The following is a 13,025-nucleotide window of genomic DNA, read 5'->3' as shown; positions in this document are numbered from 1 at the left end:
AGAAGGAATAAATCTACACTACACAATTGCTATATTGCCCAATTGGCTCTCGGTCTTCAAGCATTGGGATGGTGAAATATAATCTTGGGATGCTTTTTCAGAAGGTTGCTGAAGGATACTGAAATTATACAATTCCAGCAGTTATTACATATCTTATCAGGCAAAAGAGTGGAGTTTCATCCTGATACTCGTATTTGGAGTTTGGATCCATCCGGAAGATGTCTCTACAGAGTCAATATTCTCATTTGGCCTATGATGTATGGAGCATGAAATTATTCCTCAGTCCTTCAAAGGAAGCTTCCAACTCACTACCTTTCTCCTTCCATTTGGACTCAGTGTATGAATGCAAATGCAGATCTCCAACATTTGTTTTTTGATTTTTGTTATTAGCTGGCATGCTGGAAGAAACTACTCTATGTGTTCCATCTTCAGTGGGTATTTAAAGATTCTTTCAAAGAAATTGTTATTCATATCCTAGTTGGGTCTTCAATGAAGAAAAAATCTCAACTGCTTTGGTCAAATGTTGTCAAAGATTTATTTGTTAAAATTTGGTTTGAGAGGAATCAAAGCTTCGGTGGTTCGATCGATTCAAAGTTCCAAGGGTTAATGCTTCTTCTTGGTGTTTTCTTTCTAAGCTTTATGATAATTTGTCTATTCAAGATAATTTCATCTATATGTATTTTGAGTATTAGACTATTTCCCATATGTAAATGAAAAGTTGTGTTTCCTTTCAAAAAAACAAAAATGTAAAAACTGAACCATTGATAGAGACAATCTGTGCCTAAAGATTCATTGAATTCCAATTGAACACAGCAGAACATAGAAATAGAGATCAAAGCAAGCAATGCAGTCAAAAGAAACAAAGCTGACATCATGGGCCTAGCCCAAACCAGATACCTTCACGCCACAACACATACTGAATAAGAGAATAAACTGCGAGAATGGATAAAGACATACGATATGAAGAATGAGAGATTACCCACCTTACCTAAAGCACAGCCACTTGAAGTTTCATCATGAGCAATGTAGTTAGTCATATGGAAGATTAAGTAAACTGCTCCCGCAAATTGCAGTAGTACAAGGATCAGAGCAAAACGGGTCCACCAAAGCCATCTTTTATACACCAACTGTTCATCAACCAATATATAATGAAAAAACACCAAGTTGCCACCATAGGTTTTAAAACAAGAAACAAAACTTTTCATTGACATATTGAAAAGAGACAGCTCAAAGAAGTACAAAAGATTACCAAAGAACACAAACTACAAAAGAAAGATAAATGTATTCCAATTTAGATATAAGTTTTGGAACGAAAAGTATGCATAACATTTATAAAGAGACAGGCCATAAAGAAGAAGCATTGAGACGAGCCGAACCGCAACAGGCTGACCATCCACGAAACTTATCTTAAAATAATCTTTGATTCTGTTCAAACTATTACTCCAAAAGGAGAGCTTTGACCAGAGGATTTAGGTAAAGTGATAAGAAGAAACCAAGAATTTCAGCTTCAATTTTCCTAAAAGATGCAAGTGAAGTAAGTAGATGTGAAACATATAAAATGCTGATAATCCTGCTGTGGAACAGGCTATTATTGCGAAAATCGGTGAATACAACCATCATTAAGAATTTCATCTTTGGACCAAAAGCAGGCAAGGGGTGGAATACCACAAAGAGAAAGGGTACCTAATAAAATAGCATTTTTTGTAGTTGGCACATGCTTTGTTAAACCACCCATAAGAACCATATTCTGACTTTTATCTGGAGAATATCCAACAACGGATTCCATCTGAAGAGCAAAGTTCTGAGATCATAAGTTTTATTCTCCGTGCCAAGAATTTTTTTAAAAAGCTAGTATTTTCATCTCCCCCTTTTAACCACTGTAGCTTTTTTTTTTTTTTAGAATCAAAATTCTTTGATCATCCATGTATAATTCCATCAATTCTCCCTTTACCACTGATCTCTAAATCTGCAAACCATATCTTGATAACTTTTTTCAAATTTCTAAGATTTGACGTAGTTACAAAACCTGTCCAACCAGAAAATTGGCCATGCTGGAGAGATTGCACAATAACTTTTTACAAACTACCAAATTTAGCCAGCTGTTATAAACAAAAAGGTGAAGCACCCCAATAAAAATTTCCAGCTTCCAAAAGTAAAGTGATCGGATGTAGTTCAAACTTGCCATGAGACTATACAATTATTAAATGTGTTGTTCCCCTGTTTTGAAATCAGAATATGATCAGTTAACGATCTGAAAAAGTTATCGCCCAAAGTAGACCAATTGAATCTACCATTTGATAAAGGAACTTCCAAATAGAATGATAAGAGATTGCCAACCAGCCCATAAATACTTTTTCCCTATAATCGTTTGATCCATTCGCATTTGTTATTCAACAAATTTTATGATTTGAAAAGAAAATTTAACCAAGATAGTGAACCCCCTTTGATAAACTCTAGCACTTGTATCTTGCTTTCATCCCACATAACAAGTAACCCTCCAGATCTTCCTATTGATGCAACAGGAAGCCAGCCTAACTCTCTTAAACTCCAGATTGACTTAATTAGTTGCATATCAAAACTGTCTTTTCTGGTCTCTTGAATTAATACCAAATCAGAACATTGATTTTGCAAAGGCTTCTTAATTGCAACCCTTTTAGTTATATCCCCAAGTCCTCTAGTGTTCTATGAATCATCTTCATTACTGTGACTTGTGGCAGAAGACATAGAGAAGGAGATAAAGGTGGAATAGTTTTAAGTCGTATACCACAAACCTACACCAAATACTCAAATTTAGTAGAAACCGGATGAGAAATCTGTAACCTTCATTTGCAGATTTCAGTGGCAATTCCATCTGATTATCCAATAATAGATTATCGTAGGCTTCAGCAAAATTTCATTAGATAATCATCCTTTTCTAATTCTATCTGATGGGTCTCTTCAAGATTTTGAGCTTCTTCCACACTGCTTAGGCTCGCCGCTCACAATTGAATGCTCATCCAAATCAATATCATGCCATTTCCTTTGGCTTGCTAGTGTCTGTGCTATTGTTTGGGTTTTATGGGGTGTTGAGGAATAGTAGGGTGTTTAGGGGAAGTTGGAGAGAAGCCACAGAAATTTAGTATCTTGTTCGTTTTCACGTGTCGTATTGAGATTCGATTTTGAAGGTTTTTTGTAATTATTCTATTGATATGATTCTGTATAGAGAAGGAGATGAAGATGGAATAGTTTTAAGTTGTATACCATAAACCTTCACAAAAGACTCAAATTTAGTAGAAACCGGATGAGAAATCTGTAACCTTCATTTGCAGATTTCAGTGGTAATTCCACCTGATTATCCAATAATAGATTATCATAGGCTTCAGCAAAATTCCATTAGATAATCATCCTTTTCTAATTCAATTTGATGGGTCTCTTCAAGAATTTGGGCTTCTTCCACTGTAACACCCCAAAATTTTGTTGTAATGTAATTTCAGTAATTTGTATTAATTGACGGCATTTTTGGAATTTTGGAAATCTAAATGTAATTGCTGAAGTTTAATTATTGTGGAAATTGGACTTTTCATGTCACATAAGTCAGTTTGGGAATTAATGGCAGGAATTAATTTCAAATGGGGAAAGAAAGGAGTTTAATAAAATAAAGAAGAAATAGGAGAAGATAAAATAATTTAGTGTTGTTTTATTTTATGTTATTTCTTTCCTTTTTCCTTATTTTCCTTTTCCTTTCTCTTTCCTTCTCTTTTATTTTTTATTTCTTTTCCCTTTCACTCTCTCTCCCTCGTGCACGCCTCCCTAACCAAGAACCCCCTCCCGTTCCCTCTCGGTCTCGTGCCGTCAACTCTTCCCCTCACCCTCGCTCGCCGAGACCCCTCCCTGAGGCCATCACGTGCCAGATCTGACTGCCGCCACCATTCGAAGCCATCCGCGTGTCGTGCCTCCAGCTCAACCAATCAATTTCCTCCACGCGCCGCTCGTTCAGTCGGTCTCCTCTGCCGTCTTGCCTCATGTCGGTCGTACATGAGCACCCGCTTCAAGCCGCGACGTCGCTCCTCCGCACGTCCACCGCCCCAGCCGCACCGTTGCCGGTCGCCGTCGCCTTGCCACGTCGGGTCGTCACATCCACTGCTTAGGCTCACCGCTCACGATTGGATCCTTATCCAAATGAATATCATATCGTTTCCTTTGGCTTGCAAGTGTTTGTGCTATCATTTGGATTTTATGGGGTGAGAGGAATAGTAGGGTGTTTAGGGGAGCTTGAGAGAGAAGCTAGAGAAACTTGGTATCTTGTTCGTTTTCACATGTCATATTGGGATTCGATTTTGAAGGTTTTTTATAATTATTCTATTGACATGATTCTGTATAGTTGGAGTCCCTTCTTGTAGTGGGATTCCTTGTTTTATGGGCTTGGTTTTTTGTATACTCGTTTATTCTTTCATTTTTTTCTCGATGAATGTTGTTGTTCGTATAATAAAAGATCATTGGATGGTTGTGTAGGAGAATCTGAAATCAAAACACCCTTAGTGAAAGAAACTCCTGAATTTGAGGATGCAATAGATGATTGACTAAAAAAGCTCATGGTCGATACTTTTTCTTATGGGAGGCATTAAAGGTTATGGCTATCAATTGAATGCAAGATACTTCCAAAGTGTCTGGACTTAAATCAAATTGATCTGCCAATGAGTTTGCTTTATTATCAACTGCTTATGAATTGGAATCTTATTGAATAATTTCACTTTTTTCTTACTTTACATACATACATAGGTCTGTCTTAAATAGAAAGATCATAAACATAAAAGGAAAAATATCCTACCAAATATAATCACACCTAATTGACAAATATTAAAGAACAAATCAGCAATTAAAGCATAGATCAACATCAACTCATTTCTGATGCCACAAACGGTTCATTGCTGCTCGGCCAAATTTCTTCTTACAAATAGACCCTCTACACTACTGGATAACACTGTTAGATGACATAATATTAAATCTACAATCATCCATTAGCTTAACCTTTTGGGTCCATTAGTGATGTAACATGGTATTAGAGCATATGGTCAAGGAGATCCTGTGTTCAAACCTCTGGAATGTTATTTCTTCTCTAATTAATATTAATTTCTACTTATTGGGTTCCACCCTTTTTTTTTTTTTTTAGTTTAATCAACAACTTTCATTGAGAAGTAAAATGAAAGAATACAAGAGCGTACAAAAAAACCAAGCCCACAAAAACGCCCCATCTAAAGGAAGGGTTCCAGCTAAGTTAAATGTTGTCAAGAGAGTAATTACAAAAAAGCTTCAAAACCAAAGCCCAAAGGGAAATATGAAACCTCACTAAGGACCAAACCTCACAAGGGTCCCTGTCCCTACCTCTAAACACTCTATTGTTCCTTTCTCCCCAAATATCCCATAACACCGCACACACCCCAGCCAACCACAAAAAACGGCCTCTCTCTGAAAGGCGGATAGAGGAGGAACTCCCCAATCATCGCACAATCCGAACGTCAAACTCCTGCAACAAGCAACTCCAAACAGCTCGCACATACTGACAATTCCAAAGGAGATGATCCAAATCTTCCTCCACCTATTTAAAGTGTTCACCCGACCAAGCAAAACATGCCAAGTAAAGAACCTGATTTTCTTAGGTATCTTAATCCTCCAAACCACATAAAAAACTGACTCCCTAATGGGAGAGGGATCCAACAACAATCTGAAAAATTATTTACAAGAAAATCCTTCGCCAGGATTTGGACTCCAAACATGAACGTCCCTCCTCCCAACTCTAAAGTTACACTCCTCCAATAGTGACAGAAGAGACGCGACCTCCAACGTCTCCCTATTGGTCAAATAATGACAAAACCCGAAAGAAAAAGACACAGAGCTCCCAGTCCAAACCAAGAAGTCCGAGACCGAACAATTTTTTAAGGAAGACAAATGATAGAGACGTGAAAAAATAGAGGAGAGAGGGCTATTCCCCACCCATTCATCCTCCCAGAAGCACGTATCCTTACCATCCCCTGCAATACATCGAGCCAGATGAGAAAAAGTAGGGAACTCAAACGAAATATCTTTCCAAGGATTGCGTTGTGGGCCTTTAACCCCTTTAGCGACCCAATCAAAAGGGTGTTTGTCGTGCTTACTCGCAATAATTCGATGCCACAAATATTCGTGCTCAAGGGCAAAATGACAAAGCTACTTAGCCAATTGAGCTTTGTTTCGAATCCTTAAATTGCCAATCTCCAATCCCCCCTAATTAATAGGTCGGCCAACAACCTCCCAACTAACCAGATGAGAGCCCTTCCCTTTATTCACCTCTTCCCAAAGAAAATCTCTCATAATCTTCTCCATTTTCTGACATACTAGACTAGGGGCCCGAAAAAGGGAGAAATATTACACAGGGATGCCATTAAGCACGGATCTAATCAGAGGTAGCTAGAGAAATAACCTTTCTTCCACAATGCGTTTCCGGATCTTCTCATAGATGGGGTCCCAAAAGGAGGTGGCTCTCGGGTTACCTCCCAACAGAAGCCCTAGGTAGGAGGATGGAAAAGAAGCAACCTCACAACCAAACGCATCCGCCCATCTTCTAAGCTTATCCTTATCACTGTTAATCCCCAAAAATTGGCATTTACTCCTATTGATCTTAAGGCCTGACATGAACTCAAAAAAAACCCCACCATATGATTAAGGATCAAGGACTCCCCATTCCCCAAACAGAACAACATCGTGTCATCAGCAAACTGAAGATATGATAAGAGCACCTCATTCGAGCAAACCCTAACAAGCTCAATAATGTTCCCTTCAAGCCCCTTTAAAAGAAGCCGTCTTAAGACATCCACTACGAGCAAGAACAAGAAGGGGGTGAGAGGATCTCCTTGTCTTAAACCTCGATGAATTTTATCCAAAATATTTGGGATCTCAGACATGTTCTCAATGGCTTTTTTCAAAGATAATTGGGATCTCCTTAACGGTGAGTTGGAAGGGGTATTTCAAGAATTTTTTGAGAGAGGAATTTTGAATTACTCTATGGTGGAAACTTGTATGTGTCTAATTCCCTAAGAAGGAGAATGCCAATAGGGTGAAGGAGTTTATACCCATTAGTCTCATAATTAGCGTTTAGAAGATTCCGGCTAAGATTCTTGCTAACCATTTAAGGAAAGTGATGCCCTCAACCATTTCGAAGGAACAAGGAGCTTTCCTTGCAGGGAGGCAGATTCTTGATCAGGCTCTTATAGTCAATGAAGCCATAGAGGACTGTTGAACAAACAAGGAGGGCGTGGTTCTTAAACTTGACTTTCAGAAGGCCTATGATCATGTTGATTGGAATTTTTAGGATAAGGTGATGAGTAAGAAAGGCTTCTGGTATAAATGGAGAATGTGGATGTGAGGCTGTGTTAGGAATGTGAAGTACTCAATTCTCACTTATGGAACCCCAAAGGGGTCGATTCAGGCTTCCAGAGGTTTAAGACAAGGAGATCCTTTGTCTCCATTCTTGATCTTGCTCGTAGTGGATGTCTTAAGTCAGCTTATTTTAAAAGGGGTAGAAGGGAATATGATTGAGCCTTTTAGGGTTGAGTACTTGTTGCGTCTCCACATATTTTAAGCTCATAAGTGAGGGGGAGTGTTAGGTGATATAATATTAAATTTACCTTCATCCATAAGCTTAAGCTTTTGAGTCAATTGGTGATTTATCAAACACCTCCAAATGTGTCAAACTATGTGCACTTCTTATACTCAACCCCATCTAGCTTCAGCCCACCACAATAGAAAGCACATTCTCTTTTAGGTCTCTAAACCTCCCTAACATGGGCCTAAAATGTGTTTCACCTAGTAACTACAAGGATGCCTCATTTGAAAATTCACCCAAACCAAAGACAGAAACTTGTGGAGAGGACCCACTCATGTCACCCTCTTTCCTCTTACTAAGGTAGAAGTCTCTTTGAAAGTGTTGACAAAGATGTGGGAAGACAACGACTAAGGGTTCTCAATAGAGTTTCATAATATGCATCTAAGAAAACCAAATGGGAAAACAGTGGACCCTCCTAAGGTTGTTGAGGGAAAATAAGGACATATTTTAGATTACCTCCCAAACATGTTGGGGATCATCAGCTACCAATGATTGAAGGGCAGAGCCGAACATGTGACATTATAAATATGGTCATGTGGAAAAGGATGAGATAGAGCATCTAGTGGAGGAGATGTTGATGGTTGGGATTATTCGACCAAGTTACAGCCCATTCTCGAGTCAAATCTCATTGGTGTGGAAAAAAGATGAAGGGTGGAGGTTGTGTGTGGACTATAGGAAGGTTAATCAAGCCACCATTGCTGATAAATTTCCAATTCCAATAATAGAGGAATTGCTTGATGCACTACATGGATCTGCTTACTTCTCCAAGTCGGATTTACGGTTTGGATATCATCAGATACATAAGGAGGAAGATATTGCCAAGACAGCCTTCCATACTCATGAAGGTCATTATGAGTTCGTAGTGATGCCATTCGATCTCAGAAATGCCCCAGCCACATTTCAATCTTTGATGATTCAGGTAGTTCAATCTTTTCTTCATCGATTTATATTGGTATTCTTTAATGGCATCCTTGTGTATAGCCCAGACATGGACTCGCATGAAAAGCATTTGCCCATCGTATTTAATGTGTTGAGGGATTATCGACTCTACGCCGATCGAAAAAGAAAAGAGTTTTTGGGCAGTCAAAGATTCACTATTTGTGTCGCTGTTTTTTTTAATTTGGTGTCCAAACTGACGGAGGAAAGATACAAGCCATGGTTGATTGGTCATTACTGAAGAACATAATTGAGTTGCGAGGCTTCTTGAGGTTGACTGCCTATTTTTGCCATTTTGTTAAGGATGATGGGTCCATAGCTCCTAGAATGCTTTCAGTTGGAGTGATGAGTCGACTTTGACTTTTGATGAGCTGAACGAGCCATGATGACATTGTCAATCAGAGAGCCCGCGCTAAGTCAATATATGAATGTGAATTAATGGTCGTGGTTTTGGCCGTTCAACGGTATGGACCAATCTAAGGGGTTTAAGGGATGTAGGGGATGTGGAGCTTTTAGTTACAATGTTGGGGACCAATCCATGGGGTTTAAGAGAGGTTTTGGGGAGATATTTGCAAGGAGTTTCTCTTGAATCAACCCTTATCTTCGTTCTTTGCTTCTTTTATTCCTAGTGTATTTTCTCTGTTATTACTTCTTGATATCGTATAACTTATCATCAGGGAGATCTTTCCCTGTTCTCCATCTTGTTGTGTATTTTTCTAAGTGGAGGAGTATTGAGGATGCCTAACAAGTGGTTCCACCAGCTATTGCAACATTAGGTGAAGAATTAGATGGAAAAGGGTTAACGGTTACGTATCATATCATTTGTAGCGCAAGAGTTTTTTTTTTTTCAAAAAAAGGAAATCGAGAATTTTCATTAAGTAAATAAAAAGAGACTAATACTCAAAGATACAAGAAATTCGAAGCAAAAAGATAAATCAAACTTTAGAGACATAAAAGCTCCAAAAACATAGCCAAAACAACATAACTGAGAAAAAAATACAACCAGGAAGTAAAAACAAAACAGTAAACTTGATAAGTCTCAATAAAAACAATTTTTTTTTTTCGAAAAAGAAACAACACTTTTCATTGATAAAATGAAAAGAGACAAATACTCAAATTACAAGAAACTACGAAATATCAAGAACTAGGGATCAGTACATGCATCCAGCTATCTCAACTAGGTTAACACACCCATAGCATCCTCATCACACCCCAAAACAAAATATGACAAATACAATAGAAAACTATGTGTCTTAAATACATCATTACATGGATGAATGAAAGCATTCCAATTAAGACAAATATTTTGAACAGAATAATCCGAAAATTTCTTAGAAAGGGAGCATCAAGAAGAAACTTTGACTCTTGCAATCTCATAACGATCAAACCATTGAAGTGACTTGTCTTAAAAAATACATTGATTTCTCTCAAAACAAATTTCTAACAAAACTGCTTTAACTACATTAATCCATAATTGAAGCGAATGAGTTTTTAGTGAAGGACCAATGAAAATCTAGGCTACATTCTCCTTAAAAACATTGCTAAAAATCCAATGAAGAGTAAATGTTGCAAATAACTTACTCCATATTTCCAAAGAGTATTGACAATCAAAGAAAATATGCTGACTGTCTTCATAATTCTGCATACGCAGGGGGCAAATTGAGCACAAGAGATAATGGTTGGCAGCTTTCTTTGAAGAGTCTGTGAACAATTAAGAGAACCATAAAGCTTTACCCAAATTATGATATTTATTCTCCTTGGGCAGGTTAATTTCCATAAGTTTTTGTGCAACTTACTATCCATCGGGGAAGATGAGTTCAAATTCACCAAAAATACACCTGAAGCATCTAAAGACCAAGATCTACAATCTGGCCTTTCAATTATCCTTTTCCCTTCTAATAAAAGTAAAAGATTCTGAAAATCCTTCATTTCTTCATCTTTTAACAATCTTCTAAAGTTAATTGACCATGATAAAGTAGTTGAATCCCAATGTTGAAGACCGATTGCTTGAACTCTTGAGAGGGCTTCACTGATTTTGCAGAATCAGCCCATTTGGAAGCTAGACTAGGAATTTGAACCTTCACACAATTTATTTCTACTACGTCTTGATTAATCTTTTGAAGTTTTGAGAATAATGGAGATGATTTCCTTCTTGAATTGTGAGGCTATCATTATGGAAGCCCATTAGGGTGGCCTAGCAGCTCATTTAGGCCGTGACAAAACCTATGAAACCCTTGCCACACAATTTTTCTGGCCTCAGCTTCGCAAAGATGTCAACAATTTAGTAAAAAGGTGCTTTATTTGCCAAATCTCCAAAGGTCACACTCAAAACACCGATTTGTATACTCCTCTTACAATCCCTACTAACATCTGGGAGGACTTATCGATGGATTTTATATTAGGGTTGCCAAGGACACAAAGGGGGTTTGACTCTATATTTGTCGTTATGGATAGGTTTAGCAAAATGGCTCATTTCGTACCTTGAAAGAAAACATGTGATGCTATGAACATTGCTAATCTTTTCTTTCGAGATATTGTCAGGCTTCATGGAATTCCAAAGACAATTGTGTCTGATAGAGATGTCAAATTTATGAGATTTTTTGGAAAAGTTTGTGGAAACATTTTAGAACTAACCTCAAATTTAGCTTTTCACGCCACCCACAAACAGACGGTCAAACAGAAGTTACAAACCGAATATTGAGTAATATGCTTCGATGTCTAAGTGGAAATCAACCAAAACAATGGGACACTAACCTTGCACAAGTGGAGTTTGCTGACAACAACATGCAGAATAGATCAACAGGGAAGTGTCCATTTGAGATTGTATACACTAGACCCCCTCGTTTGACTCTTGATCTTACAACTCTTCCTTCCAACGTAGATATTAGCGAAGAAGTTGAACAACTTGCTGAACATATTCAAGAACTACACTTGGAAGTCATTGACCACCTAGAGAAAGCAACCTCCACATACAAAGCTCAAGCGGATAGTCATAAAAGACATGTTTCATTCAAGCCGGGAGACCTTGTAATGATATATCTTCGAAAGGACTCCTTGCCAAAAGAAGCATACAACAAACTTAATGACAAAAAGCTTGGACCATTTGCTATCCTTGAGAAATACAGTGATAATGCTTACACGATCGACCTCCCATCTTCATTCAACATAAGCAATACTTTCAATGTTGCAGATATCTTCCCTTATCAAGTTTCAGATGAGTTCAAGCTTTCAACTTAAAACACGAGGACGAGTTTAATTTTAAGGGGGCCGAGTTGATGTAGGGATATTAAGAGTATTTTAGGTATTTCTTGTAAAAAGGGTATTTTGGATATTTCTTGTAAAATGACAAATTGTATTCTCTTTTTAAATTCAGTTTTAATTTTAGAATAGGTGTGACAAAACCCTTCTCCTTTGAGTCTATTTAAAGGAGGTTAGGTTAGGTAGTTAATTAGATGTGTACAAGCCCTTTCCTTTTGGGCCTATTTAAAGAGAACTCATCACTCATTTTAATCAATGAATAAAAACTTCAGCTCTAAGATTTTTCCAAGATTTCTCCAAGACTTCTTAGTCTTCACCAAAACTCCGACCTCATATGTCCCAAACACAAGTGTACAAGAGTAACCTAAGTAGAAGAAAGTAAACAAAACAATAAAGGACAATATAACAAAGATATTCATAATAGTGTTATAATGCTAATATTAGCACTATAACACACACCATCCTTTTTAAACAAAGATGAGGAGGACAAGCACCTTCATCCATCCATCCTCCTGCAAATGCTAACAATCTTCCCTAAACTGTTGCACAATTCAAGATAAAACCACCGCCAAAATTTAGAAGCCTAGGTTGAACTTCTCAATCCCTACAAAGGACGATAACCAAATTACCACAAAAAGGGTAAACATTCAAGAAGTCTCCAAAATTCGTATGCCGATCAATCCTAAGACAATGAAGCACTTTCTCCATTCCTTCGCCACCAAAATACTTCCTGAAATCTCAAAAGAAAACTCGTATTTGAAACATCAAAATAAAACTCTACTTCATCCTCCAGCTGAACACTGCCATCTCACACCCATATGTCCCTTTCCTTCACCATCTAAACAAACGAAGGTGTGGACGGAGCAAAGGAATTCAAAGGAGGAACACAAGCCCAATGGGGATGCATGACACATGCGATAGTACGAAATCCAACTTCTCTTTAAACATTTACATCCACCCATCCACTTTTTCCCATACCTTTTGGAACAATCAAGGTAGATCTTCCGTTCTACCCTACATTAGTGACACAACATTTTCCTAGTGTTAGACACAAGCTAAACCCGAACAAGAGCTTCCAATAGACAGCTATGCCTGAAGAAACCCACCACCTTCGAAAGAGAAACAATGATGGAGAGGCAGCCCCTCGCTCATCATGAAGTACTTCATCAAAGACTAAACTTTGATACTCTCCCCTTACATGCTTCCCTCTACC

General features: G+C 37.9%; 1 protein-coding gene across 9 annotated transcripts in view; it reads right to left on the bottom strand.

The window, feature by feature from the left end:
* The window catches only part of LOC120075166 (lipase class 3 family protein), a 54,843-nt gene that overhangs the window by 40,825 nt on the left and 993 nt on the right, over positions 1-13,025 (bottom strand). For 8 of the 9 annotated variants that reach the window (XM_039028353.2, XM_090313083.1, XM_090313082.1 and 5 more), the window contains exon 2: positions 989-1,127. In XM_039028353.2, coding sequence (XP_038884281.2) covers positions 989-1,127 — 139 coding nt within the window. Of the gene's footprint in view, positions 1-988; positions 1,128-10,135; positions 10,499-13,025 lie in introns of those variants that run through there. The other variant, XM_090313085.1, reaches the window with a different exon arrangement.

This window comes from Benincasa hispida, chromosome 4 (assembly GCF_027475165.1).
Source record: "Benincasa hispida cultivar pf3 chromosome 4, pf3_genome.v1.1, whole genome shotgun sequence".
Classification (NCBI taxonomy): Eukaryota; Viridiplantae; Streptophyta; class Magnoliopsida; order Cucurbitales; family Cucurbitaceae; genus Benincasa; species Benincasa hispida.
Note: the sequence above shows the minus strand (reverse complement) of the source record. Positions and strands in the feature narration are given on the sequence as shown.